At 54.6% G+C, this 27,460-nt stretch overlaps 10 protein-coding genes across 10 annotated transcripts; 4 read left to right on the top strand and 6 right to left on the bottom strand.

The window, feature by feature from the left end:
- Nucleotides 1-4,014: 4,014 nt before the first annotated feature.
- Nucleotides 4,015-5,467, top strand: N0V96_008400 (uncharacterized protein; the record flags this gene model as incomplete). The annotated part of the gene is made up of 2 exons (XM_053190016.2): nt 4,015-4,206; nt 4,256-5,467. 2 exons carry the CDS (start codon nt 4,015-4,017, stop codon nt 5,465-5,467), a joined length of 1,404 nt encoding a protein of 467 aa, XP_053052438.1.
- A 1,111-nt stretch (nt 5,468-6,578) lies between these two features.
- Nucleotides 6,579-7,263, bottom strand: N0V96_008399 (uncharacterized protein; the record flags this gene model as incomplete). Its single annotated transcript, XM_065758318.1, has 3 exons — nt 6,579-6,631; nt 6,692-6,974; nt 7,048-7,263. The coding sequence occupies 3 exons, from the start codon at nt 7,261-7,263 to the stop codon at nt 6,579-6,581; spliced, it is 552 nt and encodes a 183-aa protein (XP_065613073.1).
- Nucleotides 7,264-8,015: 752 nt separating this feature from the next.
- Nucleotides 8,016-9,823, bottom strand: N0V96_008398 (uncharacterized protein; the record flags this gene model as incomplete). The annotated part of the gene is made up of 3 exons (XM_053190014.1): nt 8,016-8,202; nt 8,278-9,478; nt 9,538-9,823. The coding sequence occupies 3 exons, from the start codon at nt 9,821-9,823 to the stop codon at nt 8,016-8,018; spliced, it is 1,674 nt and encodes a 557-aa protein (XP_053052436.1).
- A 1,484-nt stretch (nt 9,824-11,307) lies between these two features.
- N0V96_008397 (uncharacterized protein) lies at nt 11,308-12,874 on the top strand (the record flags this gene model as incomplete). The annotated part of the gene is made up of 4 exons (XM_065758317.1): nt 11,308-11,547; nt 11,738-11,764; nt 11,863-12,239; nt 12,331-12,874. The coding sequence occupies 4 exons, from the start codon at nt 11,308-11,310 to the stop codon at nt 12,872-12,874; spliced, it is 1,188 nt and encodes a 395-aa protein (XP_065613072.1).
- A 3,324-nt stretch (nt 12,875-16,198) lies between these two features.
- N0V96_008396 (uncharacterized protein) lies at nt 16,199-17,335 on the bottom strand (the record flags this gene model as incomplete). The annotated part of the gene is made up of 1 exon (XM_053190012.1): nt 16,199-17,335. The coding sequence occupies one exon, from the start codon at nt 17,333-17,335 to the stop codon at nt 16,199-16,201; it is 1,137 nt and encodes a 378-aa protein (XP_053052434.1).
- An 837-nt stretch (nt 17,336-18,172) lies between these two features.
- N0V96_008395 (uncharacterized protein) lies at nt 18,173-18,700 on the top strand (the record flags this gene model as incomplete). Its single annotated transcript, XM_053190011.1, has 2 exons — nt 18,173-18,471; nt 18,523-18,700. The coding sequence occupies 2 exons, from the start codon at nt 18,173-18,175 to the stop codon at nt 18,698-18,700; spliced, it is 477 nt and encodes a 158-aa protein (XP_053052433.1).
- A 348-nt stretch (nt 18,701-19,048) lies between these two features.
- Nucleotides 19,049-19,642, bottom strand: N0V96_008394 (uncharacterized protein; the record flags this gene model as incomplete). The annotated part of the gene is made up of 1 exon (XM_053190010.2): nt 19,049-19,642. The coding sequence occupies one exon, from the start codon at nt 19,640-19,642 to the stop codon at nt 19,049-19,051; it is 594 nt and encodes a 197-aa protein (XP_053052432.2).
- Nucleotides 19,643-21,411: 1,769 nt separating this feature from the next.
- Nucleotides 21,412-23,411, top strand: N0V96_008393 (uncharacterized protein; the record flags this gene model as incomplete). The annotated part of the gene is made up of 4 exons (XM_053190009.2): nt 21,412-21,674; nt 21,765-22,202; nt 22,274-22,530; nt 22,618-23,411. The coding sequence occupies 4 exons, from the start codon at nt 21,412-21,414 to the stop codon at nt 23,409-23,411; spliced, it is 1,752 nt and encodes a 583-aa protein (XP_053052431.2).
- A 301-nt stretch (nt 23,412-23,712) lies between these two features.
- N0V96_008392 (uncharacterized protein) lies at nt 23,713-24,936 on the bottom strand (the record flags this gene model as incomplete). Its single annotated transcript, XM_053190008.2, has 2 exons — nt 23,713-24,349; nt 24,638-24,936. The coding sequence occupies 2 exons, from the start codon at nt 24,934-24,936 to the stop codon at nt 23,713-23,715; spliced, it is 936 nt and encodes a 311-aa protein (XP_053052430.2).
- Nucleotides 24,937-25,546: 610 nt separating this feature from the next.
- PBN1 (protease B nonderepressible form) lies at nt 25,547-27,241 on the bottom strand (the record flags this gene model as incomplete). The annotated part of the gene is made up of 2 exons (XM_053190007.1): nt 25,547-26,711; nt 26,943-27,241. 2 exons carry the CDS (start codon nt 27,239-27,241, stop codon nt 25,547-25,549), a joined length of 1,464 nt encoding a protein of 487 aa, XP_053052429.1.
- Nucleotides 27,242-27,460: the final 219 nt, after the last annotated feature.

Genomic DNA, 27,460 nt, shown 5'->3' with positions numbered 1-27,460 from the left:
GGGGGATGAGGCACGTCAGCTACGAGTATCGCGGGGACTTGGGACGCTTGGAAGGAAGGGGAAGATGAGGTTATAATGCGTACCAGCGGTCCAGGTTTGCAAATACAATTTCGTCCATTCTGATGGTAGTGGTGGCGGGTGATGTGAGGATGGATTGCATTTGACTTTTTCGTGTCGATTGAAGCTTATTTGATGCTCTGAAGGCTTCCAGATCTGATGAGATGACGGGTAGGTAGTTTTACTGGGAGGACGCATGGCCACGCATCACGGCTTATATATCATCTATATTGGTCGTGTTGGGAGGCCTGCTAATGCTAACGCTACTAATATGGTACTTCCTGTCACACCATACACGCATAGCTCTTAGACGAGACTTGGTTGCCTAAAATGCGGAAACCAGGCTTGATGTATACCTGTTTCGTGGTTCACATCTTGGATTTCCTATGTTTGAACCACTCATGATTCGTGGTGGCTTGTCACGAGCGGGATAATTCCGATCCGATCTTATCTTTTGTACATAAACATGTACGGTGTCGGGCGAGAGGTAGCCCTACGCGTGGCATGCCTTACGGATACCTTTCAGGCTCAATGTACATTTCAGCTGTCATGATGCACCCAGTGGGGAGACCCGCCATCAACGAGCTGACTGGAAGGATGCGATGGCCGCGGATGCTCTTGATTGGTTCGTGGTGGCGACAAGATGAGGTGAACCGGACGGGAGCGGCGCGGTCGGCGCCGGAAGGGATCCACTCAACCGGCCGGCGCCAGGAATCCGGATTTTTGCACGTGACGGTACATGTGACTTTGGAGGATGCCACGCACGGTCCAAGGAGAAAGGGGGGGAACCGTCGCAGAGATGCTTCTTTTTAGGGGATCTACATCTCATGATTCGTCGTCGAAGCAAATGGCTAGCTACCCCCGTTCGGGAGGAAACGAAAAAAGTGCGGGCGAGTCAGGGGGGGGACTCTTGCGCGCCAGATGTGCCAGATAAATGGGCGAACTTTGAAGAACGAACGGCCGGCCCTCATCTCTGATCTGGGTCCTTACACATGATCTGCACCATGAGCGGTGCTGTCAGGCGGATTCGGGGAGTCCTGACACAGTGACACTTGTGAAGTCTAATACACTGCTCCGTACGAAGTAGTATCCTTCTTTTTTCTATGTCCCGGTTGACCTTATTTACGGATACCATTCTTATTTTTACTCGGCCCGCGGACGAGAGAGAAAAAGCGGACATGTCCACCCTACAAAATCCACTTCTCGTACGAAATCATGAGAAATTCAAATACGACAAGCTGGAGAGGCCGACGGACCCGTGGTGGCCTCGTCATCCCTAATTTTTTTTCTCTCGGTCTCCTGGAGCGCCTGGAGTTCCTGGACGTCTTGCCTACCATTTGCAGTAGCGCCGGGACTTCAAGACTTGGTGCTCTTGGCCCGGACGCTGCTCGCACGCCACATCCCGGGCCATCGGATCTCGGCATCGGTATGGAGTGGGGGAAGAAAGGGAAAGCGTTTGGACGAAGCGGCGAAGCGCGTGGGTTGGATGACGGGCACTTCCTTTTTAGCTCTTTTTTTTCTTTCCCTTTGAATTCCCGTTCCCGCCATTGCCCTATTTCCCCGTCATGGAAGTCTGTCTAGACGATTGACGATTTGACCCTAAGGCAAGGCAAGGCAAGGCAAGGCTCGATGGACGGGCTCTTCCGGATTCCCGGAGTGGCGATGGACGCATTCACGCGATCGGGTCTGTCGGCCAGCTAAAGCGAACTTTGTGAAGCAGATGATTCCTCACCGCGTTGCGCGTTGCGCAATCCATGAGCGAACATGCGCTGGTGATGTTACGATCTCCGACGTCAAGAGACGCAAGCAGGAGTCTTTTCTGAAGGACTGATCAGTGGTGCGGCTCTGGCGGCACCGTGTTGCCGGTGCTAGCCCTTCTTTCTGTATCGTGAGACCCGGGTGAAGGGTAAAGGTGTGAAGGAGGTGTAGGCGTCGAGTGTCGAGTATCACCAATTTTAGAGGTTACAGTTCTTTTTTGTGTCTTGCTGCGTTCGTCGTCTTACCCCATGCTGGCTCGGACCGAGAGGACGTCTGATTTTATCTGGAAACGAGACAAACAACACCTCCTCGGCTGGCCTCGAGTCCCAAGTCATATTCGTAGATTGGTGTGGCAGCGAGGGCGCCTGGCTGACCAGAGCGTCGTGAGAAGCCTAGGAGGTATCCGTAGAGAGGTACTCCGTGAGTCCGTAGCGATCGATGTTGGTTCCAACGTGTCTGATATTCCGCTAGCTGAGACAGAAAAGGGTTCGCTGTTGGTCGGGGGTTACATTGATGCTCGCGTTTCACATGCAGCCATTTCCCCCCCTGCCCAGCTGCTGCAACGCAACGCAACGCAACCGCACGACCGCAACCCGCAACCCGCACCGCCCTCTTCTTTTGCGCAGCCGCGGTGCAGGAGACACTCACACGGCTGTTGTGCGCTCTTCCTTCTCCGACTACTCAGAATGCAGGTGTAACTCTGTACCTGTAGACTGTACTCCGTAAGAAAGAGAGGAATGTGGGAGCAAGAGGGGGCTGGCTGGGTTGTCTTTCCTTACAGGCTACGGACCTACGGCTACCGGCCCACGCAAACTGCAGAAAAAAGGGCAGAGCACCGCAGAATAAAGGGGACGGGATGCTTAGAAGGGCAAGCTGCAAGCACGGCCACGCGTCTTTTTCGACTCCGCCTGACATGGCTCTCACCACTCGCTAGCTTCCCTTTCCCTTGCCTTCCCTTCCTGTTACCAGTGGCAGTGGTGAGAGAGAGAGTCTATGATACTTGTGATACCTGTGATTCCAGTAACCCCCAACCCTGTCGTTGAGAAGGTTTGACCCGGGGTCGTCCCGGGCTGGGAAGTCTGGAGACCGTTCGGCCTTCCCCTTTCTTGTCCAACCATCTTGCACCAATTCGCTGCTCCGTCCGTTGACATCCCTTCCTTCTCACCCTTCTAAGCCTTCCGCTGTAAGCGTGACCAAGTGGTCTATTGCTACGGAGTACGCTGCAAGTCTGTCTCTCTTGACTCCTTGAGGAGCAACTCGCTACTCCCGGCCTCGTCCAAACACGCTCAACCCCGGACCCTGTCCGCAACCCCCCCGTCAACCCGTCCAGTGCCCCGCCGAGCATGACGACGAAGTCAAGTCTGCGACTGGGTGAGACCTTTTGGACGAGACTGTGGCGCTTGGCAGTGTCAGTTCCCGCCTTGCCCATGGTCCGCGCTGTTGCTGTTTCTATTCCAAGAACAGAGGGGGACCAGAATTTTGACTTTTGGTACAAAGAAAGACTTGCATCTCATCTTTTGGCCTGCTTTTCTCGTCCAACCGCACTTTTTGGCTCTGCTCTGCTCTTTTGGCTTCCTCTGTGCTTCCATTGCATTGGACTATTCTGCTCGTGCTTTGCTCTATTCTGCAACTTACTCATCCAAGACCGCTACCTACACGAGTTGGTAACCACTAGACACTCCGAGTCTACTTTCACTTTCTTAAATCCTCCGGATCGCCGGATTTTCCCACTCACTACGTCTACGCGTTGCGCCGAAAGCAAAAAAATAGAAGAAAAAAAAAGAAAGAGAAGGCCATTGCTTTCGCCTTCCCGTCTCTCTAGTCTGGTTTGGTGGTCCGGTGCCAGCTCACCACTGCCGCCGCCCCCAACTCGTCTTCATCAGCAACGCAAGCTCCGCCACCATCACGGGTGACGAATCCTCTCCCCACCGTGCCGTATACCGAGCCCACTCCCCCCGCGAGTAGTCGCCTTCACCGAACTCCGGAATTTCGCAACCGACTACTTTTTTCTCATCCTTCTAGTTTCCTCTCTACCGTCCGTGTTGCGCCATCAATGACTTCATAGCACGACGCCATTCTCTTATATCTACATCCTTCCGGCAACCTTGTCTTGGCGGTCGGTCGTCACTCGAAGCTTGGATATCGATCTAATTCAAAGCCGTACAACTCGCTATACATACACACATACACAGACTCAAGATGAGGTCAACAACATTAATTGCCCTCGCGGCTTCACTACTACCCACGGAAGGACTTGTGCTCAGGAAGAGCGAGAGCAGCGCACCAAGGGTAGTTGGGTTGGATCTGCACCGCGCGACGATACCGTACACACGCAACAAGAGGGACATGTTGAGAAAGAGAGGTTCGGTGCAAGCGACTTTGGACAACTTGGTAGGTCTATAACCAAAGTCTTTTCGGTACTATTTCTAACACTTCGAAGGAAACTTTGTATTTTGTCAACGGCTCTCTTGGAACACCAGCACAGCCTATGCGACTTCACCTTGACACCGGAAGTAGTGATCTCTGGGTTAACACAGCAAGTTCGGCTCTCTGCAAAGGTCAAGGCACGCCATGCTCCGTATCCGGCACCTACTCGGCCAACGATTCGTCCACCTACAATTACGTCGGAAGCTGGTTCAACATTAGTTATGTCGACGGCTCGGGAGCGACTGGAGATTACGTGACGGATAAATTCACCATCGGCGGATCTACCTTGACCGACTTCCAGTTCGGTGTCGGCTACACGAGTTCATCGGCGCAAGGCATCCTAGGAGTCGGATACAAGGTCAACGAAGTGCAGGTTGGGCGTGCCGGTTTGGCTTCCTACGACAACCTGCCCGCCAAGATGGTCTCGCAGGGACTCATCCAATCTAGCGCCTTCAGCTTGTGGCTGAACGATCTGGACGCGAGCCAGGGAAACATTCTTTTCGGCGGAGTCGACACCGAGCGTTTCGAGGGCGAGCTCAAGACCGTACCCATCCAGAAGGAGTCTGGCAGCTACGCCGAGTTCCTCATCACCCTGACAAAAGTGACGCTCGGCTCAAAGACGTTGGACGAAAACATGGCCCTGGCCGTCCTCCTCGACTCGGGTTCCAGTCTCACGTACCTCCCCGACGACATGACCACGACAATCTACTCCATGGTGGGGGCCGTCTACCAGCAAGAAGAGGGCGTCGCCTTCATCCCCTGCTCCACGGCCAACTCGGGCTCCAACATGACCTTCACCTTTTCGGGCCAGCCCATCACGGTCCCCATCGACGAGCTCGTGCTCGACCTCGTCGCCATCACCGGCAAGCGTACGTCCTTCTCCAACGGCGTCGAGGCCTGCCTCTTTGGCATCGCGCCCGCCGGCGACGGCACAAACGTCCTCGGCGACACGTTCCTGCGCTCGGCCTACGTGGTCTACGACATTGACAACAACGAGGTCTCTTTGGCGCAGACCAAGTTCAACGCCACGAGCACAAACGTTCTCGAGATTGGCAAGGGCGGCAGCGCCGTACCGTCTGCCGTCGCCGTCGCGAGCCCTGTGTCCGCTACGGACGGCATCGTCCGCGGAGGAAAGAATGCCGCACCGTCGTTGGCGCCACTGGCGGCTTCCATCTTTGCGGGATTCGTTGCCTTTGCGACTGGGTTCTCGCTCTATCTTTTCTAAACCACAAAACAACAAACATACTGCATTCTGTTAGAATGGGTTTTGGTGGAGCTTAATGTTTCAAACGGTCGATTTTCTTTCTGGCTTCATAGCACTGCATTGCGAGGGCGTTCTTGGGTTCCTTCTGTTTTACACAAGATTTTTAAGAATTATGGCTGATGTATCTGCATCGAGCAAGGCGTTTTGTTTTGGATGTGCATTCACAAGACAGCACTCATTCCTTTTGGAGGAGGTTGAGAGAGGAAGAGAGGAGTAGGATACGAAGGAGACGGTCGAGAATTCAATAAACAGCCTGAAGCTGTTGAGTAGAGCCATGAACTACAAAGAGATACCTAGAGCCAGAAACCTCATCAATGATAGTATTGACTGACTTCTTCATCACATCCAATGAGCCTAATCTCCAGCCGTGGTCCCGTCTGTATTGGTGCAGTTCAGCCTCTCTACCCAGTCGCACCAATCGAGTTCGTTCCCTGGACTGTGCACCCACCACGTGCTCCATTCCTCTTCATCTGATATGTCTCTCTTTCTTTTCTCTGTGTGTCTCATTTGGGTTCTAAAAAAAGAAGTACTTTCTCACCACGGAATACCGACTGTCCGGTTTCCAACTGCTGCTGTAGGCCTGTACGCAACCTCCTGGCCTGGCCCCTGAAGGGTAAAAAAAGGGGACAATCCAGTAGTGTTCACACGCTTCTTGGAGAGAAGGTTGGAAAGGGGGGCAAGCAACCCGTTCCTAGTTGGGCTTTTGCCAAGGCGTTTCTTGCTGGTGCCAAGAGGTTTTGAAGTGTTTCCTGGGGGATTTTTGCGACGAAATCATGCGGTTGGCTTCTTTTTTTTCTTTCATTCTCTTACGCTTGCCCCTTTCTAAGGTGTTGATGTATGACGAGAATGGTAGGAAGGAAAAGAGGCGGCCTCCACGATCCGGGTGTTTGGGTTTGGTAATGACGATGGGTAGGATCTGCGTATCTTTGAGGGGGATCGAAATGGTTTGGGCGTGTGTTTGCCGACTTTGTGAGATTCGGATCGTTGAGCTTTTGGCTCTCTGTCTAGTGTTCCTCGGGGGGCGCCCAATCCGAGGGCGTAATGAATGCACAAAGGTAATACTCAAGAAATTTCAAGAAACAGGGTCCTTGATGGTCTTCTTCCCTTCCCGCACACCAGCCTCGTCTTTTTTCGTTCTCGGAAGCAGCAGCCGGGATATAACCCCGGATGGCCTCATCAACATACCCCGCGGCAACCTAAACCTCTCCGTCGCCTCGTCGACGCCGCGGTTCATCCGGTCAATGTACTCGGCCCACGGCGTCGTCGAGGGTTCGGTCCTCGCGGTGTCGACGTACACTAGTGCCGGCACGTTGCTGCCCGCGATGAGGTTGATGGCGGTGCCGTCAGAGGTGAGATTCACGATGCTGACGGTGAGATGTTGTTTTTGGTAGGCGTGGGGCACGCCTTCGCATCTGTCGAGGGTGGCTTCGTCTTGGGGGTGGGAGGGCGTAGGGGACGCCGTAGACGCCTAACGAGGCCGCGGCCGGGGATGGGGGGCGAGGATGGAGCGGGGGCCGCGGAGCTGAGGCCGGGCACGAGACCGGATTCGTGGTTGTGGCGGCGGCGGCGGGGTCCGCGGGGTTGACGGGGCCATTGGGGACGACGTTGGCGTAGCGGCGGGTGTTTATGATGAAGGTGTGGTCTGGGAGGTGGGCTAGGCCGAGGGCGTGGAGGCAGGGGCAGCGGAGGGACATTTGGGTTGGGGAGAGGTTGGAGCCGTAGGCGAAGTAGAGGCGAGGGGGGGCTGTTGAGGCCATTTTCGTTTTTAGGTGTATTCGTGGTTGGTAAAAGATGTGGTGATGGTTGAAGTGGTGGTTTGAATGTTGGGTACAAGATGATGTGGTTGTGAGGTGGTTGAGCGTTGGTGGTTTTCTGGTGAGTTGAGCTTGATGCTTACTGGCGGATTGAGCTGGAGCAATTGCGTCTCTCCTTACTTCTCTTCCCCTGCTCTTTCAAATGACGATCGGGAGCCGAAGTTGATGTCTTTATGTTGCGAGTAAGGTGATGAGCGTCCCCAACATGTGATGAAATAGCTGAGACTTAGGCAGCTAGAACACCACAGGCCGATGGTCGATGGTTGATGGTCTCAGGGGTGAATGCGGGGCGGCGGAAAGAGGGCACTGGACAATTCGACCTGCCTACCTGAGGTACCTTACTTTCATGTAAGACACCGCGCTGGTCTCGCCTTTTGATCAAAATTTCATTCTGCCGCTGCTGCCTGAATTGTAGTCCATTATTCTCACTCGAAGACTGGTTTCCAATCGGAGGTTCAGGCTCGGACATAGCTACGGTTAGACAGATTAGATAGCCCACTCACTATGCGGGGAGTAAATCAGCCCCGGGCCGAAAGTGGGGCCGACGGTACGGCACGGCGTTAGCGGCACAAGTGCCTCACATCGTCATTAATTAAGCATTATCTACTAGTATGTATCCGTACATCCACTCATAGAGCCTCCTCTCTTATTTTCATGCATAATGTCGTCAACGTCAGAAACGAGAGTCCTTCAACTTACGACAAAGCAATGATCTCGGCAGCCTGCTCGGCGAGGGCGTACACCGCGGCCTGGATGTGAGCCGTGATGATGGTCGGGAACACGGAAGCGTCCACAACACGGAGGTTGCTGACACCTTTGACGCGCAAATCGCTGTCGACAACTTTGCCCATGGCGCATGTGCCCATGGGATGGTACGTGCCGCTTTTGAAAAGAAAAAGCGCGTGTCAGCTGAAATGCGCAGCATAGCATAAAAGGGACAGTGGATCCAAAACTTACATGACGGAAGCACGAATACGCTCCTCAATCTCCTCGTCCGTCGACTCAAGCGTAAACGGCTTCAAACCCTCCGCCGGCGCCTCGGCCTCGACGATCCCCTGGCTCAGAGGCGACTCGCCGCCAATCATCATACGCGTCATCCGGCGGATCGAATCGCGCCACACGAACCGATCGACCTCGGAAGCGAAGAAGTTGGGGTCGATGAGCGGGGCCTCACTCGGGTCCGCGGAGGCGAGCGTCACGGAGCCGCGGCTTGTAGGGTGCAGACCGACGTTGGCGGTCGTGAGGTAGGTGCTGTTGGAAGGGAGCGCCGGGTTCGTGTTGACGTAGAGTACGAACCCCTCCATGAGGGTGCGCTCGCTCTTGAGGAGCGGGTGCGTCGCCGGGTCGGGCGCGACGCCCTCTTCCTTTGTGATGGCGGCGACGAGGCCGTCCTGGTCTTCCACGCCAAAGGAGGCGACGAAATTGTTGGGCTGGCCGAGGCCGTATTGCGGCTGGAAGAAGAGAGTGTTGCCCGAGTCGACGGTTGCGTTGCGGTACTGTGGGGAGAGGCGCCAGTTGTAGGTGAAGAAGGCGTGGTCGGCAAAGTTCTTGCCGACTTCGGGCGCGTCGAGTTTGGTTTCGATGCCGTGCTTGGCGAGCTCGTCGGATGGGCCGATGCCGGATAGCAATAAGAGCTGCGGCGTGCGGTAGGCGCCGGCGGCGGCGATGATCTCCTTGCCGAGGATCTCCGTGCCGTTGGCGAGGCGGACGCCAGTTGCCACAAGAGCACCGGCACTGGCGCTAGAGCTGTTGTCGCTGCGAAGGAGGATCTTCTCGACGAGCGTATCCGTCACGACCGTGACGCCGTCGAGGGGGTAGTACTCTGACGCGATCTGGCGGACGCCGTTGCGGCGGTTCTCTGCGATCTCGCCAAACCCGAGGTTCTGGCCGGCGTTGGCGTCCAGACCCGGGAGTGCCTTGACGCCGACGGACTCGTACGAGGCGTAGACGGCGTCTCTCAGGGGGTAGACGCGGCCCGTGGCCGAGGGCACCTCGACCTTGAGGGGTCCGTCGTACCCGTGCTCGTCGGCGTTGACGTCGGTCCAGTACGCCTCGGAACGCTTAAAGAACGGCAGCTGGCTGTCGTAGCTCCAGCGGGAGTCGTTGGCCAGTTCGGCCCACTCGTCGTAGTCGATGCGGGCACCACGCATCCATCCACCTGAGCAATGGAGTCAACATTTTTTGGACGCCCATTTCCACCATGGAGGGATGACTTACATGTGTTGATGAGGGAGCCGCCGCCGAGACCCTTCCCGGCAGCGCTCTGAATGGTGCGGTTGTTGAGCTGAGACTGCGGCGTGGAGTAGTAGTTCCAGTCAAAGTCGCCCGCGATCAGGTTGGTCGAGTTGACGTAGAGAATGTCCGTCCGGCCAGCAGCACTGGGCCCAGCCTCGATGACGAGGATTTTGGCCGTGTTGTTGAGCGCCAACAGGCGGCTCGAAACAACGGAGCCGGCGAGGCCGCCGCCGACAACGATGTAGTCCCAGACGTCGGTTGGTAGCATGATTTCCTGGTTCGTGTGTCGGTATGCAGGGCAGCGGCACGTAAAACAAGATTTCACGCAAAGATTCTGAAAAGGGAAAACTTGGCGCAAGTGTGATTAATGCTGCAGATCTGGAACCGGGAGGCTGGGACTGCAGAGTGTGTGACGAGCCGTTGCAGAAAGCAATGCAGAGAGAATCGGGCGTAGTATAGGGGAAAAGGGAGAAGACCTCACACACACGAACCGGACAGACGCCGCAACCGCTTTCTTTTATGAGCAGACGCATCGGGAGGATATCACGCACACATCGTCAGTCAGCATCGTCCTCCGAGGCTCCGTTTTGCGGCCGTTGCGGGACTATTGCCATGTGGAACTCGGCGCAATCTTGGACATTTCGATATCGCATCGCAAAAAGGCCAGGGCCAGAAAGTGGCTCGGGTACGGCGGGTGAGCGACATCGACAGATCAAGAGGTCCTCCCCCATTGCCCTCCCGTTGAAGGGATCCACCAATATTCCTCCTCCACGGGGAACCTTTCCGGGCCAGGCTCTGTCGTTATCCTCTGACTAGGTTCCTGACTAGCTGACAGAGGCCTCTGAGTGGGCTCATGAGTCGATTGAGTGGCGTTGAATGTTCAAGGATCCGGAGTTGTGGGGTTTCTTTCGGACCAGGTTACCGAATGCAGAGACCACTTGTTCTGCGGTTCGTCATCCCCTGTTCCCTACGACGCGGTCCACGGATAGGGTTATTGTGATGATGGGACTTGGCTGGTCGATCGTCGTAAACTGAGTTTACGATATGCAATGGGTCTACTGCAACTCTATGGAAGCCGTAAGCATATTCCGACTTCGTCAGTAGACGAAAGAACTAGTGTCTAGTATCCTTATTCTTCTTCAAACATAGTCTCGTTGGTTTGAGATAACTCGACATGTCTGTCTTCTTCACTCAGACTAGCGCGGCTCCATAGCACTTTTGGAGCGGGCCCTATTTCAACATCCCAGCTTCATGCAAAGTGCAAGCATAGGAAGTCCGAGGGACCTCTCGATCTTTATATCGCAAAATCGTATCACCATGTGGGAATTCCCTCGCCCCATGACATAGTAGACCTCTTGCGTTATCATGAATTTGTGATATCTCATCATTGCCACGCGGGATCCCAGTGCGCCCGCCTCCCACATGGCCCATCGGCCGGTGAGCCATGACCAGAACCTGGGTTGGTTTCGGGGGTGCCCAAGACGAGGCCTGTTGGACGCCCCTGTCAGGCAGGTCTTTGCTTTTCCCCCCCTTCGTACGGCCAGAACCTGTGTCTTGACTCGATCATGCATATGTTCTGTCCGCTTGAAGAATGTGGATCACCCGCTATGCCGCTGCGGAAAGGAGGTTGACGAATATGTTAAGCCATAAGGCTCCCCGTCTTGTCTAGTGCGACGTCTGCGGTAGTTGAAGACCAGAATCTCCAGCCACCATATCCGCCCCGTTGTGTGAGACGACACCCGACACAAATCCATGATGAGTGTCAGCAGTGCGCTTTTTGCTCGTCTAGCCGTGCCGACGAATGCTACCGTTCAGCCCGAGGATGTCATCCAGACCGAGATCGTGCCCCTTTCCGACCGGGCGGTTCCCATTGTCGTCGTCAACGTGCTGCTGACGTTCGCCACAACATTATGGACGGGGATGAGGCTATACAGTCGGCGGAAGAAGGGACAGTCGTTTACCATTGAGGATTTCTTGACTGTTGTTGCTCTAGTAGGAGACTTCGTGGCTGCAAGTCGTCTTTCAGATGTATTGACAACACAGTAGATCGCCTTTTATGGGCTTGTAGCCTGCAATTTTGTCAGTAAGTTGGATCACTAAATTCTCCCGAGTTGACTGATACTAATCGGCGGTCCTAGTGGTTTACCTTGGGGGAACCGGGCATCACTACTTGACCCTACAGCCATATCACGTCGAACGCATGTCAAAGGTCAGCCTACAAACATATCCCAATCCTACCCCTGATTATACCTCTTTTGCTTCTTGGGAAAACCCCAACTAACAACACGCCTCTCGGGGAGAAAACAGGCCGCATACGGTGTCCAGACCCTCTTCGCCATCTGCCTCGGCTTCATCAAGATCGGCATTACCCTCATGCTCCAGCGCGTCTTCTTCGTGCGGGGCTTCAAGATCGCCGCGCGCATCACCACGGGCCTCTGCGTCTGCTGGATGCTCTTCACCATCCTCATCGGCATCTTCATCTGCCAGCCCGTGGCCATGAACTGGAACCCGGCAACGCCCGGCGGTAAGTGCGGCGACCAGAACGCAGCCTTTGCCGCCGTGGGCTACTTTGACCTCGCGACGGACCTCATCATTCTCGTGCTGCCGATACCGATGGTGTATAACCTGCAACTGCGGTGGCCGCACAAGGTGGCTTTATACATCATCTTTGGCGCTGGCGCTCTGTAAGGGAAACCCCTTCCCCCAGCTTCAGTTATCTCAAATCAGTCATGCCGTGACATAAACAGCTGACGATAGCCCTGCGCATATTTACAGAACCATGATATTCGCCGCCCTACGATTGAAGAACGTCCTGACAATGGATTTCACGGACGTGACCTACTCCCAAGTCGGCGTCGTGTTGATGGGAACACTCGAACCCGGCGTCGCCATCATAGTCTCGAGCAGTCCCCTCCTGAAACCCATATTCGATGCCACCGTCGGCCGCTTCTGGTCCCTACGCGGCACACGCGGTGCCACAACGAGATCCGGCGGAGCGGGAGCCGCCTCTGCGAAGCCGAACACCCTCCAGACGATTGGCCAATCCGGGCTTCTCGGGTCGAAACTCTCCAGAGCCGGGGGGGGCAGGTTTAGCCAGATGCACTCGACGCACAGCGACGACGACGACGATTTGGAGCTGGATAGGTTGCGAGAGAAGAGGCATAACGTGGCCGTCATGGTGGCTAGCGGGAACCCGTCAGAGGATAGCGTGGCGAGGGACTTCAAGGGGAGAGGGGACGATGCTTCGGGCTCCGAGGTTGGGATCTTGGTGACGAGCAAGACAAGTGTTGTGAGCGAGGCTAGGGTAAAAGGGCTGTGAGTTCGGCTCTACCTTAGATTCACGTCCAACTTATACTACGACCATCTACCGCGTCACTCTGACCGCCTGAAATATTGACGTTCGTACTGAAGCGGTGTCGACGGTACACTAGACCATGGAAATCTTGAAAAAGCCTATTTACGAGTTGAATGTTCCGAAGTGGCTTGCGATCGTTTAAGAATGCCTCGAAAGCCACTAAATATGCCAGATGAAAAGATGAAGGTCCGTATACAAAGTCCCCCCCCTACATTGGCTTCAAATGACCCCATCATGGCTGACACTATCAGCCCTGTAGCATCCTCTTTCTATCAAATTTTTCTAGGAAAACACTGAACAAGTCACGAAGAGAATATCACAGGTGATGATGTGAATAGCCCTCGGAGGAGCTTTCTCGATCCCGCGGCGGCTTCCCCTCTTATGGAGGCCGCTTCCGGTCAGTGGACTTATCCATAGCGTTTAGGAATCAACAATTCAGTGTTTCTGCATAGACGCTTCGCTCAAGTCAATTTGACACGCGAATCGACCACTACTCAAGACTCAGAGCAGCGGACGTGTGATACAGGCGTTTTACTATGGACCTTAGCGCTTCATCTAGCCATCCTTGGCGAGGGCGGTAGACGTCAGATAACTTCACATGATACATTTTGGTCTTTGTGCACGATATCAGTACGAATACCTCTTTAACAAAGGTTGGGTGAGGTATACTGAATATCAATGGTCGCCCGCGTTTCTTAGGCAAAATTGCTGTTACACAGGTCTGCTATCCATTGATGAGAAAAAAGTGTGACTTATTCAATGTTCACCGCCATGAACAGACAATCCTTGAACCGGCAGTTGCCGGCACATTAAGAGAACGTGAAGGTGCCGAATCACGAGGAGAACATGGCCCCTTTTGCGGGCACAGAGTGAGGCTCGTGATATGACTAGTCTCCTAAGTTCGGCCAGCCAAGGCTAGACTTGTATGATCGGAATGCCACCATTATTGGCGGTGGCTACTTCGTGCTCGCTAAGTTTCGCTTTTATGTGGCCTCGGGAGAGACACGTCGGGTTTTCCATCTTTTCAGTACCTACCTATACTAAACTCTCAATTTCATGACTGCTTTGAATCCACGTTATCTCCTTGAATAATACGTTGCATGTAAGAACACACACGTTCATCTTTGGAGATGAGATGGTTTGTGGTGACGAGCTGCAACTCTGTCTCCTGAGTCGGCTTAGGACAACGCTCCATCACACCCCATTCAGAAGCAATGTCATTACAAACTTCTTCCAGTCATTTGTTTGAGGGTAGCGCCGAATCAATCATAAAGAGATTGTTCATTGAAAACGGTGCTAAGCTCTTGATTTTCGCTTCTAAGAGGATCTGATATGCCGGCCCATGGCAATAAGAACGCGCCTCAGCGGCTAAGGAAATGGAACAACAGACATGCAGTGTGGATCATCGCCTTTCAGTTTGATGCTTCATCTTGCTGTCCTTGGCATAGGCGGCTACCTCCTTTTCCCAAACCATTCTCTACTCTTGCTCTGTGTTTTTGAATGCATCTTATCTCTCGTAACATGCTGACTGCTTATTCTTAAGACACAAGAGAGTGGTCACCCGCGTCCTTGAGGAGAGACGGTGGCTGTTCCACAACTATGGGGTCCTTTGATACGAGGTAGCGCCATCTCAACCATGTTCATCGTCAATATCATGCGGTTATCCTACAATCCAGGATGCTGCTTCAAAAGGTAAAGCCGTCAAAACAGCTAGGAAATATACCTATATAAGCAGCATGACATAGGGGCCAAGTATCCTATCCAGCGAGATTCCACCACCCAAAACACGATTCACAATCCCAAACCAACACATCCAACATTTACTCGAATCGCCGCGCCTTTGCCAGAATGTTTCAGCCTCCATTCAAAGATGAATCTGTGAAAGAAACGTCCGGGGCTATGCCTAGGTTTCCAGAAGATTCCGGAGACAAGCCGTATGCCGGAGAAAAATGGAATTCTGTCGGCCAATTGGGCGTATGGGCACCACTACCTGCGTATGGGGAAAATTATGCACTCCAGATCAAGCATCGCGAGAAAGACCGCAGGCCAATCATGATTCTACACATCAGAAATGACGTTAAGAATAAGTACGAACCACAAAGCTTTGCCTGGCTCGAGCCATTGCACGAGAACCCTCCAGAAACAGGAAAAGACGAAAAGTACAACCATGTTTATAGCAAAAGTACATGGCGACCCCTTGAAGAGGCAGAAGCGCCGTATAACTTGGACATCTCTCGTCCCACTGTTGGCAGGAACATCGTAATGAAAATCGAATCGGGGTTCCTGAGGATGGCGTGGATTCCGGAACCGGGCACGGATGACCCGCCGAACTGGCACGTTCTTTTGCCAGTTCATCATCCATTCAAAGACTCGGCTATGATGGAGTTATGTAAAGGAAATTTGTGTGTACCCTGAGATAGGTGCTGCCGGCGTCAAGGCAGTTTTTTTTTTTTAGTCTATCGCACGCTCTTGTTGCACGGAAATAATCAACAGCAAATCGTTGGCCATGCCAGTAAACATAGGCCGAAGAATGTGCTGTCGCTTGTGCCCTGGCGATGCTAGTTCTCATGTCCCTTTGCCCATCCAGTCCCTACAGCTGTTTAGTGCCCCCTCGTACCAGGCACGGCTGTCACATGTTACTTGACATCTATCATGTCTATAAGTAGGTAAGGGACTTTTTCAGATGTAGTGAAGGGGGCGTAGCTTTGCATTATCAAATCGGAGCCCAGTTCTACCAGACTGAGTTTATCCTAAGATAGTAGCCACGACCAGAAGCAGTGCTGTGGTGCCATCAAAGACCCTTGCCAAACGATCCCCTATAAGCTTTTGAGATGAGCGCTGGCTTCCAGACTTAGCACTCTTGAGTGAGGTGGGAGGAAACGCAAAGGGCCTGCGGGGGGCGCGGGATCTGCTCTGCTCTTGCTCCAGATCTCATAAGCGCCGCGGGGGTATGTCATCTCGGTGACAATCGCTGTAATATCGCATCCCAGCGTTGATGAAGTTCTCTTTTCGTGGAACATTGCGCTCACGATCTCTTCGACAGGGCAGGTCAGAGCTAGCACTCGACGAGGGCGCTGATTGTGTGCTAGAAGTTTCCATCTTGACCTACTTGATTCCAGAGGGCACTCGAGATGCTACCCTACTTGTGAGTAAGACTATGCGTTCCTAGAACCCCTCACTCTAGGTTCAACAGTCTACCCTAGCCGTGGCAGATATGCGTAGGATCTATAGTGCGACTGCATTTGGTATCGGCGGAGGAGACTCGAGGCAACAGTCTCTTGCGCGTTGCTAGTAAAACACCTCGCCCTTCATCAGCACCCGAGCCGTGCGGCGAAGGTTAGCCGACACAATCTTGCCCTTGTCGAACGTGGCCCCAATATCAACCTTACCGCTCGGATGCCCAATAACGACAGACTCCTTAGCACGGCCACCAATGAGCTCCGCCGGTATCGTGCCAGGCAACTGACTAGCAGCCCCGAGACACAGCGCAAGCGTCAACGGCACAGCCTTGTGCGCCTGGCCCATGGACAGCGCAAGGCATCTGATATCGACGTCATCCGCGCGCGTCTCGGAGAAGAGCAGCACGATCTTGGGCACGCTCTCCACATCCGGGTTCAGTCCCATCATAGACGCCCCTGCGCGCCGGATCCCGTCCAGCTTGGCCTTGAGCTTGGCATCCGCCTCGACGGCCTGTGGCGTGAGGTCTTCTGGCGAGGGGATTCCCAGGTCGGCGGCGCGGACAAAGACGCCCGGGTTGCTGACGTCTACGAGCGAGGCCTGGATTGTGCTCGCGTCCGGGAGAAGGAGCCAGTCGCGGGCGTTGCCCGTGGGGAGAGCCTTGCCTGTCTTGGCGCCGGCCGGGTCCAGGAAGCTTAGAGTGATGGGGGAGGCGGTGCCGGGGACGCCGTCCATGATGTAGGCACCTTCGGATGCGTATTTCGGTGAGTTGATCCCATCAACGACGACTCTGAAGCGCGATGAGATGACTTTTGACGTGTTGGTGTTGAAGATGCGCACGGTAGCGAACGTCTGGCCGTCGGCCCCTTGTTCGAGGCGCGGGTTCGAGATGAGACCTTCGTCCAGGCTCATGGGTCCGACTGCCGAGGAGAGGTTTCCGCAGTTGCCTGCCATGTCCAGACTGCCGTCCTTGATGCCAACTTGAACAAAGGTGTAGTCCACGTCAACATCGGGGCGAGAGGGCGGAGACAGTACGACGATTTTGGACGTTGATGAGATGCCCGAGCCCATTCCGTTGAGCTGGCGACCATAAAGGTCTGGCGAGCCCATGGCGGCAGGCAGTACTTTGTGCCATTCGCTTTCTGGCGGGAGGTTGTGTCTATGGATGACGAGACCGTTAGACGTTCCGCCGCGGACGTAGAGCGCGGGAAATGACCGTGATGACGAATAGGGGCGTGTCGATGACATGTTTGCGGAGAGTCTGGATAGCCCGGAAGCAGCGCTCTTTGTGTTCCTCAAGAGGCTGCGGTGAATTTCTTGTAGAATCATCGTTGCCAATGATTGCGACAATTAAAATAATTGTTGTTGTAGTTGATGTTGATGCTATTGAAACGGACAGTCCTTTGCGGTTGCTTTCCGCATGATCTTTACCCACCACGCGGGAAATGTCCGTACCTGGGCCACTTCAAGCCACACGTGGCGCGGCGTCCGTCTACAGGGGTGGTGGACCACTTAAAGCCGTTAAGCACTGCCAAGCCGGAAGCACACGAGGAGGATCCCTGCATTGATCCTCTTCAGAGTCTCACTTCTCTTCCCTGCATTGTGAGTAACTCACCACATTCTTACTTGGTGAAGTACTGAATGTCATTCGGCATGCGGTTGAGTCTCATAAAAAAAGAAAAAGAGAGAGAAAAGAAGAGAGAATGGGAGATTTCTGTACTAAGTCCAGACGTTAATTCCTTGACGACTGATTGATCGGCCGAGTGATGACCGAACCGGCACCGAAATCATACAAGTCTAAGCCACCCGGGCTTGAGGCTTGTAAGACCGTCTGAAGCCTGGCATCGCGTCCGCTAGGCTGGAGATAAGCATGGACATACCGTAATAAGCGTTTCGGGTTGCGGAAACAAGCTTAATCATGGTTCTTGAGAACGGTCGATATATGAGATTCATATCCCCCCTCTTCTGTCTCATCTCATCTGACCTCATCGCTACAGCCACGTTTTCATAAAACAACACAAGAAGCTACCAGTCAACTATACACATGATTGTACTGTAAATCAAAGGATCCTCACATCCGTCAGAATGAATCCGTACGTCGAAGTGACCCTGAGCTGGCTCCTCAAAAACTCCCGCGCCCACGACGCCAAGTCGTTCTATACGTCCCCCGCCTTCGCATCCCATTCGGAGCAGACCATCACCGTCACCTCCCCAGACTGCGGTGCGTCTCCGGCTACCTTGGGCCCGGAGTATATCACAGAAGGAGGCGGCCGTATTCCCGCCCTCTCGTGGTCCGCGCCGCTGGACCTCGAGTCAAAGGTCAAGGAATGGCTCATCGTGGTCGAAGATCCTGACGCGCCCCTGCCGACGCCCATCTGCCACGGGTGAGTCACACGCATTTCAGAGAGAGGAAAATGCTGACTTAGTGATTGTAGTGTATACGGTGGCATCGCTCCTGAGAAGAAACAGGTGAACCCGAAAGACTTTGAGATTGAGGATGAGAGCAAATCTCTGCTAAAGGGAGGGTTTCACTGGGGCAAGGGACGGAGGGAGGGCGTATATGTCCCCCCGCGGCCTCTTATGAACCACGGTACCCACAGATGTGAGTCTTGATTTCTCTTGCATTCGGATAGATCGGCGAGATTGACCGCCGGCAGATTTCTTCCAAATTGTGGCCCTAAGCGAGCCACTGGATAGGACGATGCTGGAGGCCCGGGCTACCAGGGAACAGGTCGCCGGAGCTATCCAGGGCAAGGTTCTGGGTTGGGGTATGTGGATCGGAAGCTGTGAGAGGAAGTGGACGTGATGTCGAGGATGATAATTTCCAATCTTTGACGCCATTTCATGAATGATTATGAAGAGTATTGTGGGATCTTTCCAGATACTTTGATGAGAATATGAAAACTGTAATGCTGGATTAGGTTGGCGATGAAAGTAGGTGGTGTTCATGAGACATGACCTTCAGCTGTCTTTATCAAGACGATAGTGAACTGTGCTCACGTGTTGTAAAATCAGGAGCGCAGAATGATCAGGCTCCAGACTTGTGACGTCTAGACACATTTCGTTTTCGTCCGCAAACTGAAAGATGCTTTCCTCCTCTCGAATCTTTCTCAGAATCTCACCGTCGGTCAACTTGGTATTACTAGCCGCCTCATCAAGCCCGGCACGTCTCCGGCCTCCAAGTCTCCTGACATTCTCATCCACGTCACAATGTAACACGACCGAGATGAACGGCACGCCTCTTCTCTCAGCAGCCGCCTTGTAATCTTGCGCCGCTTCGCTGCCGAGAAGACCCGACTCGCGCGCGTCTGTGAAGATGAAGGTCTTGTTCGCAAGCGCAGGATGCGTGGCGATGGAGTCTAGGGCATGTCTGCGGAATGTGGTTCTCAGATCGTTGTAGGCCTCTGTGTTGTCTCGGTCGAGCATTGCGGCAACAGGGTCGATCAATAGATGGTTGTGGAAGACGCGGCTACGCGAGATGAGTTTGGAGAGGGCGTTGGCGATGGTGAGTTTGCCGACGCCCGGGTAGCCATTGATATAGACGAAGCAGGCCATCGTCTCGTAGGCATTTCCTCATGACACACAAGTTTCTAGGCTGGGAATTCACAAAGATGACCAAAGTGGCTATCGACCTGATTTATTGAGAAACCCGAGGGCTTTCTCCGACGACCAGGCTTGCTGCAAACTTTCGAAGGTCGTTGCGCCTCGGTGACTCAGCAAGGTAAGACCGAGCTTGGTACATACTTGACACGGCTACAAGGTAAGGAACATTGGCTCAATATTTTGATTGATTGATAGATAGATTGACCTTTCCTCATACTCCCCTGGCCTTACCTACATGATCAATGAACATCGGCATGCATCAGCCTAAAGCATGTGTTCGGACGTGGCGTCTAGGTAAGTGTGTATTGAGTAAGTCGTGTGCTACACGACGAGCGTCTGACTCGTCGCCTTGGTCGCAAACCACCATGAACTTCTCGCGATGATTCAAATGGCGAATCGAAAGAAAGGCATTTGCTTCGATGTTGGCTCGATCGCAGATTAAAAGTGCTTACCTTAAGATAGAATGAGGTACGGACAATGTCCGCGATAAGACCGCCGTTGAATCCTTCAGAAATGGACTTGGTAGGCGCACGTGATCGTCTCCTCTTTCTCTGGTTGCGGTCGCGCGCCTTCTCCCAGCATTTCTCATCACCTCACCTTTCTTCTGCATTGCCGAAACCGCGCCGAGTTTCTCTTTCTCTCCTCTCCACCTCTGCCATCAACAACTCACACAACCACAGCAGCTGCCAGCAAGTGAGCCAGACAATCAGAGCGAGCACCCACAACTGCGCCAGAATCGGCTCATTTAAACATACAAAGAGGCGTTTAAACCTGACAAGGAGGCAGAGCGCACGCACGCACGCGCGCACCCTACCCTTAACTTGATGGACCCGCCGCTCAAGAGCCCCGCGTCGGCACAGAGGGATACCTCGCCCAGCCCTCCAGTGCCGAACCGGATCCGGCGCAATACAGCCTGCACGAGCTGTCGCGATTCCAAGGTGGGCTTTCACTTTTTCCTCTGATACTCCCTTTTTGTATCCGTACATACCTTTTATACGTACCCTGGACCAGTTCATCTTGTATCTGTCCCTCATGCCCCTTGCATGGCTACCTTACCTCGTGGTGTTTTAATCTTTTAAACATTCTGCTGCCACACATGTCACGCATGCCCCGTGCCCCTCCAACGCCTCTCCCGGTTCCTATTCCCATTGGATCGCGGTTGGCATCCGGGACTCGGGAAGGACGGATGAGGGGCCACCTCGTCAGGTCCCCTGGGGCTCATCATGCAATGTCAGCAAACATGCCGAAGAGACTTGTTCTATTCCTTCGGTGTTCCTGCATATTCCATGGATTCGTCGCACTGCTATACCAAATATGACATCCCGTAATCGTATGCTAACTGAATGTCTTTGGACGACTGGAAATAGGTCAAGTGCAATGCGAGCTACACGCCCAACAAGCCGTGTCAACGATGCTCCAAGCTCGGTATACAATGTGTCATTGATAAGTCTCACAAGCGGATGACTAGACGAAGGTGGCTTCCCTTTTCCTCTCTTCTGTTTTCCTCCCTGCTCCTAATTGCGCCCTGTCTGTCTTTCAATTCCTGGTGCCCTATGTTATTGTGTGTTCGTCCATCCAACAGAAGATCACGGCCTAATATCTCCGCGCGTGTGTGAACATCAAACAGCAAACTAGAACAACTCGAGAAAGAAGTCCAAACTATCAAGAATGCCGTTAACCCAAGCCCCGTCTCCGCCACTGGCATCCTCCCTCCGGCTGCCATGCCGCTGCCACTGCCGAGCCCGAGCACTGCCTACCCCGGAGCCGCCAGCGCCTTTTCGGACCACCGGCCGCCCCCCTCCGCGTCAAGGGTGAGCCTGCCGGCCTTGTCTCCCGTTCAGCAGGCCCGCCAGCCGGAGCAGGTCCCAACGCCAACCCTCACATCGCATACGACGCCTACGGGTCCCGCGAGGCAGCCCGCCCAGCCAAGGGCTTTGGGGTCCAAGGTACTGTCTGGGGAGGATATCGACTTTTACTTTGACCAGTGAGCTACCTCAACCCTTCTTCCTACATCATCCCCAAGCCAGCGTATATCCATATCAAAGAAACAAAGACTAAGACGCCATGGAAAAAGCTACTTTGAGCACTTTCACCCGTACTTCCCCATCGTCCGCTCCCAGGACCCAGACAAGCTCTACAAACAGAGCCCCATCCTCTTCTGGACCCTCATCGCCATCTCCTCGCGGCGATACACCCGCGATTCAGGCCTCTTCCCCTTCCTCATCGAGAACCTGCCCCGCGAGGTCTGGGCCGCCGTCTCTAACCCGCCCATCAGTATGTCCACCGTTGACGCCCTGCTCGTCCTCTGCACATGGCCCTTGCCCTCCATTCGCTTTCTCAACGACCCGTCGTCCTCGTATGTCGCCATCGCGCAGAACGCTGCATTGCTGCTGGGTTTGCACACGGGCCGCGGCACGCATCCAGAATTTTGTATAGGACCAAATCGGCAGACTGATATCACCGACGAAGAGGCGTGTTTTACGTGGATGGGATATAATATCCAGGCTCAGAGGTATGTCTTTGTTCTTTTGTGAACATTTGGGACTCGTTTCTTGGCAAATGGCATCTGACTACAGGACATAGAGTCGCCTCAAGTAATGGTTTCCCGCCCCCGGCTGGTTTCTTCAACGAAGCCGTCAACAGGGCCGCCGGCGGACAATCACTCCCCGATGCCCTGGGGTACTTCGGCCTGCTGTATGAGATGCAAAAGTTCTCCAACAGACTGAGCCGGACGGTCTTTTCCGTCGCCGAAGAGGGCGAAGGCGTGCCGGACACCGTCATCCAGCTGTTGGAAGACGAGCTGAACAAGCTGAAACAGCTACAGGCTCGACACAACTCTGGTTCGTGAAGACTGATTTTCTCTTCCCAGTTGCCTCTTCCGTTCGACTCCGAACTACAATATGACCCTTCTTTACTGACAAGTACAGACCTCGACCTCTTTACCATCCTAGCGGTCCAATTCGAGCTCCAATCTTACTACTTCATCCCTCTCTCTACCGTAGACAAACCCACTTTCCGCCACAACGTGAACCGCGCCTACAGCACAGCCCAAGCCCTCATCAACCTCTCCTTACGCCTCGAATCCTCGCACCGCTTTCTTTTACACGCCCCGCAACACGTCTTCCGCACCATCCTCGACGCCGCCGCCGTGGTGTTCGACGTTCTCGTCTCAGGCCACGCCACGGACGTCGAGCTCGCCAACGCCGACGTCTCGGTCAAGAACGCGCAGGAGGCCCTGCGGCGGTGTTCCGTGCAGGAAGGCGATTTCGCGATGCGCGTGCTGCGCATGTCGGAGAGTTATTGGAGCCTGCGGCACATGATGCCCAAGCTCGAGGCGCCCATCTCGCAGTATCCTCACCGTACGGGCGCTGTCATCGCGTTTGGGACGCTGAGGCGGTGGAAGAAGGAGCTTGATCAGGCGAGGGTCGGGCAGGGCGGTTCTGGTGTCGGGGTTGGCGGTGCCGGTGGTGTTGCTGGGGAGGTGGTGGTGTTGGACAGGGAACCGGGGCGGGGGGCACGGCGTCGACGCGTGAGTGTAGGGGGCGGCCGGGGGTTCGGTGTGAGTGTTGCTGACCTTGTGGTAGCGGCGGCGACGGATGCGAACGCGAGTGTCGTGCCGACGAGTGACCCGCTGCAGGATATCGACTGGTCGATGCTGATGGACGACTTTGACTGGACAGCCGGTGGCGGGGGAGAGCCGAATTTCCTTGGTCTTTCATAGTAGGTGTTGTGTGTCTGTGAGGGATACGGCTAACGTGCGCCTGTGTGTTCCCTCGATATTTTCCTTCCCTTTTTCTTTCTTCTTTTTCCGGAAGCAAGCTGGAGCATTTTGGTGGCTGAGTATCTTTGCATCATTTATGGACGTACGTTGGGGGTGGGGGGCTATATCACTTGAGAAGGGGTTCTGAAGGTTGATGTTCATGTTGTCGTACAAAAGAACAGACTGAGCAACATTTAATGCTACATTTTGAACTGAACATCTTTTGAAGCTACAGTGCTGTAAAACCCCGACTCTTGTCATCTCACTCTATCCTCCCAGTGCTCCAAATATTCAGCCCGACCTTGACGCCCTTCTTGACCGGTAGTCCTGCGTGCCACGTCTCGTCATACCCGGCGCCGCTCCCATCAGCCCGGAAGTTCTCCCAGTATATCGCGTTGCCCGGAACAGGCTTAAAGGTAGTTCCCTTGCCCTGCTCGACATCCTCCAATTTCTTCTCATCACTCCCGTCACTCTCCTTACACTCCACAAACTTACACCAAACCTCCTTCTTCAACCCAGGAACCTCCAACAACGGAAATTCCGTCCCGCCACCAACCAACCCATCCCCGTCCCCCGTCCCAGGTAGTACCTCATTCTCGTCCCCGTCCTCGCCGCGCGCGTCAACCCACGCCATCATGCTACTCACCCGCCCCCACCCGCCGCGGTTGGCGGTCCAGTCGAAATGATACGAGTAGTGCCCGCCCTCGACGTACCGCTGCGTCCGCAGCCTCTCGATCCAGAGGTCCTCGCGCCAGCCCTGGAGGGCGCGGGTGCGGGCCTCGATGCAGCGGACCGTGTCGTCGCGCGGGAGGAGGGCGACGTCGGAGGAGCGGATGGAGGTGTCGCGGTGGGTGTTTGCGCCGTTGTGGGTTATTGTTGAGGGCTCGAAGATGGGGTTGCTAGTGGAGAGCGCGAGTGAGTGAGTGAGTGAGTGAGTGAGTGAGTGAGTGAGTGAGTGAGTGAGTGAGTGAGTGAGTGAGTGAGTGAGTGAGTGAGTGAGTGAGTGAGGTGAGTTTGAGATGAGTTGGGTGAGTGAGGTGGGGTTGCTTATGAGAGAGCATGGATTCATCATTCCTCTCCTACGCAACTGTAACCAAAAGTCTGGGTGCGTGTGTGTGTGACGTGACACGAAGGTGTCTTTTTGTAAAAAGGTGAAAGTCCAGAAAGCCGGGGGGAAAAAAACATACCTAATCTCAAGTAAATGCTTCCTCTCCTCCACGCTCAAAAACCCTTCGATATACAACACCAAGGGCTCCTTGGAAAAGATGCGCACAGAGTAGTCGTCGGGCGGGCACGACAGGGCCGTGGCGTTGGGGTGTTCGATGGCGAGAAGAGACTCGTTCATCTGCGGCCGGGGAGTGCGGGCCACCCGGCCCCGGCTTGTGCTACTTCGGCCACCGGATGTTGACGACGGGGAGAAGAAGTCGACGAGGGGGTCGGAGAAGAAGATGAGGAATGCCACGAGGGCGATGACGTAGGAGATCATTGTTGAGTACGGGTGAGATGCATTAGTGTCTGGGGAACACAATTGGCAAATGGTTGGGTATTACTTTTTTGAAAACGAAGAGTGGAAAAAGTGATAGATGTCGTCGATATAATCAGGCGACTTTCATGTTGGAGGCTTCCGCGTCGCCCGCGTTCTGAGGTGTTGGTTGTCAAGGGGGGGCTCCGCCACAGCCGGGCCGTGCAAATCCGCGACACACTGTAGGGGCCTGACAATAATAGATGTGAAATGATCCTTATTTCGTCTTCAACTACCTCACATGGTATTACTTAATCACATTCAATTCCTACGATGAACCAAAAAGAGTTCGCCCCCCCGGTGGCGAATGGGGGCTACATCTCTTGGTGCACATGCTGGGATTCGAACTCGGGTACTCGCTAAGCCTGTCGTCGAGTAGGCTGGTTGGTGTATAAATTGATTGTTGACCTCAAACCACTCCACCACCCAGCCAGTTTGACCTGACCCCCGACCTAGAGGGCGCCTGCTGGCTGGTGACAGGAATGGAATTGAGGAGGTCTGTATACCCATCAAGGTAAGGTAAGGCAGGAAGGCAACGTAAGGTAGTGGTATATTCCAGATGTGTGTGTGTATTCTACTGCTTCTTCTTCTCACCAACATCCGCCCCGCCACGCCTTCCATACCCCGTCTTGGAGTACGCCACCACGAGCCTCCACAGGACCCACGCGAACCCGACAACCACCGCAGCCGCCGTCCCGGCGCGAACCCACTCTGCCTGCCCGGCCTCGAGAACCGGCACGCGTACGGTGCTCGTAAGCCGACCTCCGTCTCCTCCGACAACAGATCGCGGCTCCACGTGCCAAAACACCGTCCTCGGTCCGAACAACGCGTCATATCCGAGATTCACCCTCTCAAACGGACTGCTCGGGAACTTTGTACCCTCTTCGGACGAGCACGCCCAGAAGACGGCCGGGTGGGGCACCTCTACCTCGGTGTACCCACCCGCAGCGGGCTCCAGATACCGGAGGTGCAGCGGGATCTCCGCCGTCCAGTCCTGGTTCTTCTTCCCCTCTTCCGTCGTCGTCGGCGGCGTGAGCTCGAGAAGGACACCGGAGCCCCACGGCTTCGTGGCATATGCGGGTGCCTCGAGGTCAACAGGCGCGCTGGCGTAGCGCAGGGCAGTCAGGTTCTTGGACTTGAGGAACAGGTCGTCCGCGAGCTGGTAGCGGTCCGCAAAGATGGTTTTCGGCAGCGTGAGGTGCGCGTGGACGGCGCAGTAGGCGTCCTCCACCGGCGGCTCAGCCGAGTCGAAGCGCAGCTGCAGCGTCGGGTGCAGGCCCGTCGGCTCGAGGAACGTTGCTGAGAAGGAGCTCGTGCGTTGTTGCTGCGATGCCACGTCTCCCGAGTCCGAGTGCAGCCGGTGGCGGGCGGGCACGTTGAAGAGGACGGGCGCGGGCTTCTTGTGCTCGCCGAGGACGGTGAGGCCGCCCGCCATACCGATCTCGTGCGACTCCGGCTTCGCGGTGGAGTCGGTTGTGAGGATGCCGACCTCGGTCCTGTGGTTCGGGGTCGAGGCGACGGCGACGCGGTGTTTGCCGTAGGGCCACTGTGCCGTCAGCTTGAGGGCGTGCGAGATTGTGTCGTAGGATATGTCAAAGGATGCCGCCGTCTTGAGGTCCTTGGCGCGGGACTTGCAGTTTGCGTCTGATGCCGGGCAGAGCTTCTCGGCTGTGTACTGGCTGAAGACAGCGAGGCTCTCTAGGGGCTCGTAGTATTGAAGCGCCGCGGAGTGAGAGAACCTATCGTTAGGGAGGGTTGTGAATGACTTTGATTGACAGAGTTAGTCCTGATGGTCTTCTCTGGTTGGCTGTGAAGGCGGGAGGAGAGTTGTGCGTATGTATAGCTTACCTCTGACGACGTACAACTGCTCCCACCAAAGGCGTCCTTGAGAGCCGCGCAAAGTCTTGTTCTTCGTTTCATGTTAGCTTTTTTTGGTGTAGCCCTGATAATACCCTCTGATTGAGACTCACGCATCCCACTTGATGTCCTCCTTCTTTGGCGTATAAAAGAGATGAAAGCCTGGTGATACCCTCGAAGCCAAAGGCCCAATAGTGTTGTAGGCGAACGGGCTGACCCATTTGATGTGTAGCTCGTGACTCTCACTCAGAAGTTGAGATAGCTCAGAGGGAAGCTCCTCAAGGGCCAAGGTTATTCTATCTTCCCGGACAGACAAGAGCTCGGGACCCTTTACGCCGGCATCGCTAATCTCAAGAGACTCCGGAGGCGCGCCGTCACTAGGCTTATGAATGAAGGTGATTCGCTGACGCATGTTGGGCGATGGCCTACGCAGTACAGCTGCAGACTCGGGTAACTGAGCTCCAGTTCAATGCAAACGTTCTGAATATTACTAGAGGATGAGTAAATGAGATGCAAGGTGGTAAGGTCAATGAAAGTGGATTCCTCGGTGACGTGAACGGGTTGGTGTGATCAGTGAGTGAACAGTGTGCTCGGATGGGTCCGTTGGCATCGATGTCGGAGCTGGAGACCC

This window comes from Colletotrichum fioriniae (assembly GCF_027942845.1).
Source record: "Colletotrichum fioriniae strain IMI 355084 chromosome Unknown scaffold_10, whole genome shotgun sequence".
Taxonomy (NCBI): domain Eukaryota; kingdom Fungi; phylum Ascomycota; class Sordariomycetes; order Glomerellales; family Glomerellaceae; genus Colletotrichum; species Colletotrichum fioriniae.
The sequence above is the reverse complement of the archived record's forward strand: the minus strand, read 5'-3'. Positions and strand labels throughout refer to the sequence as shown.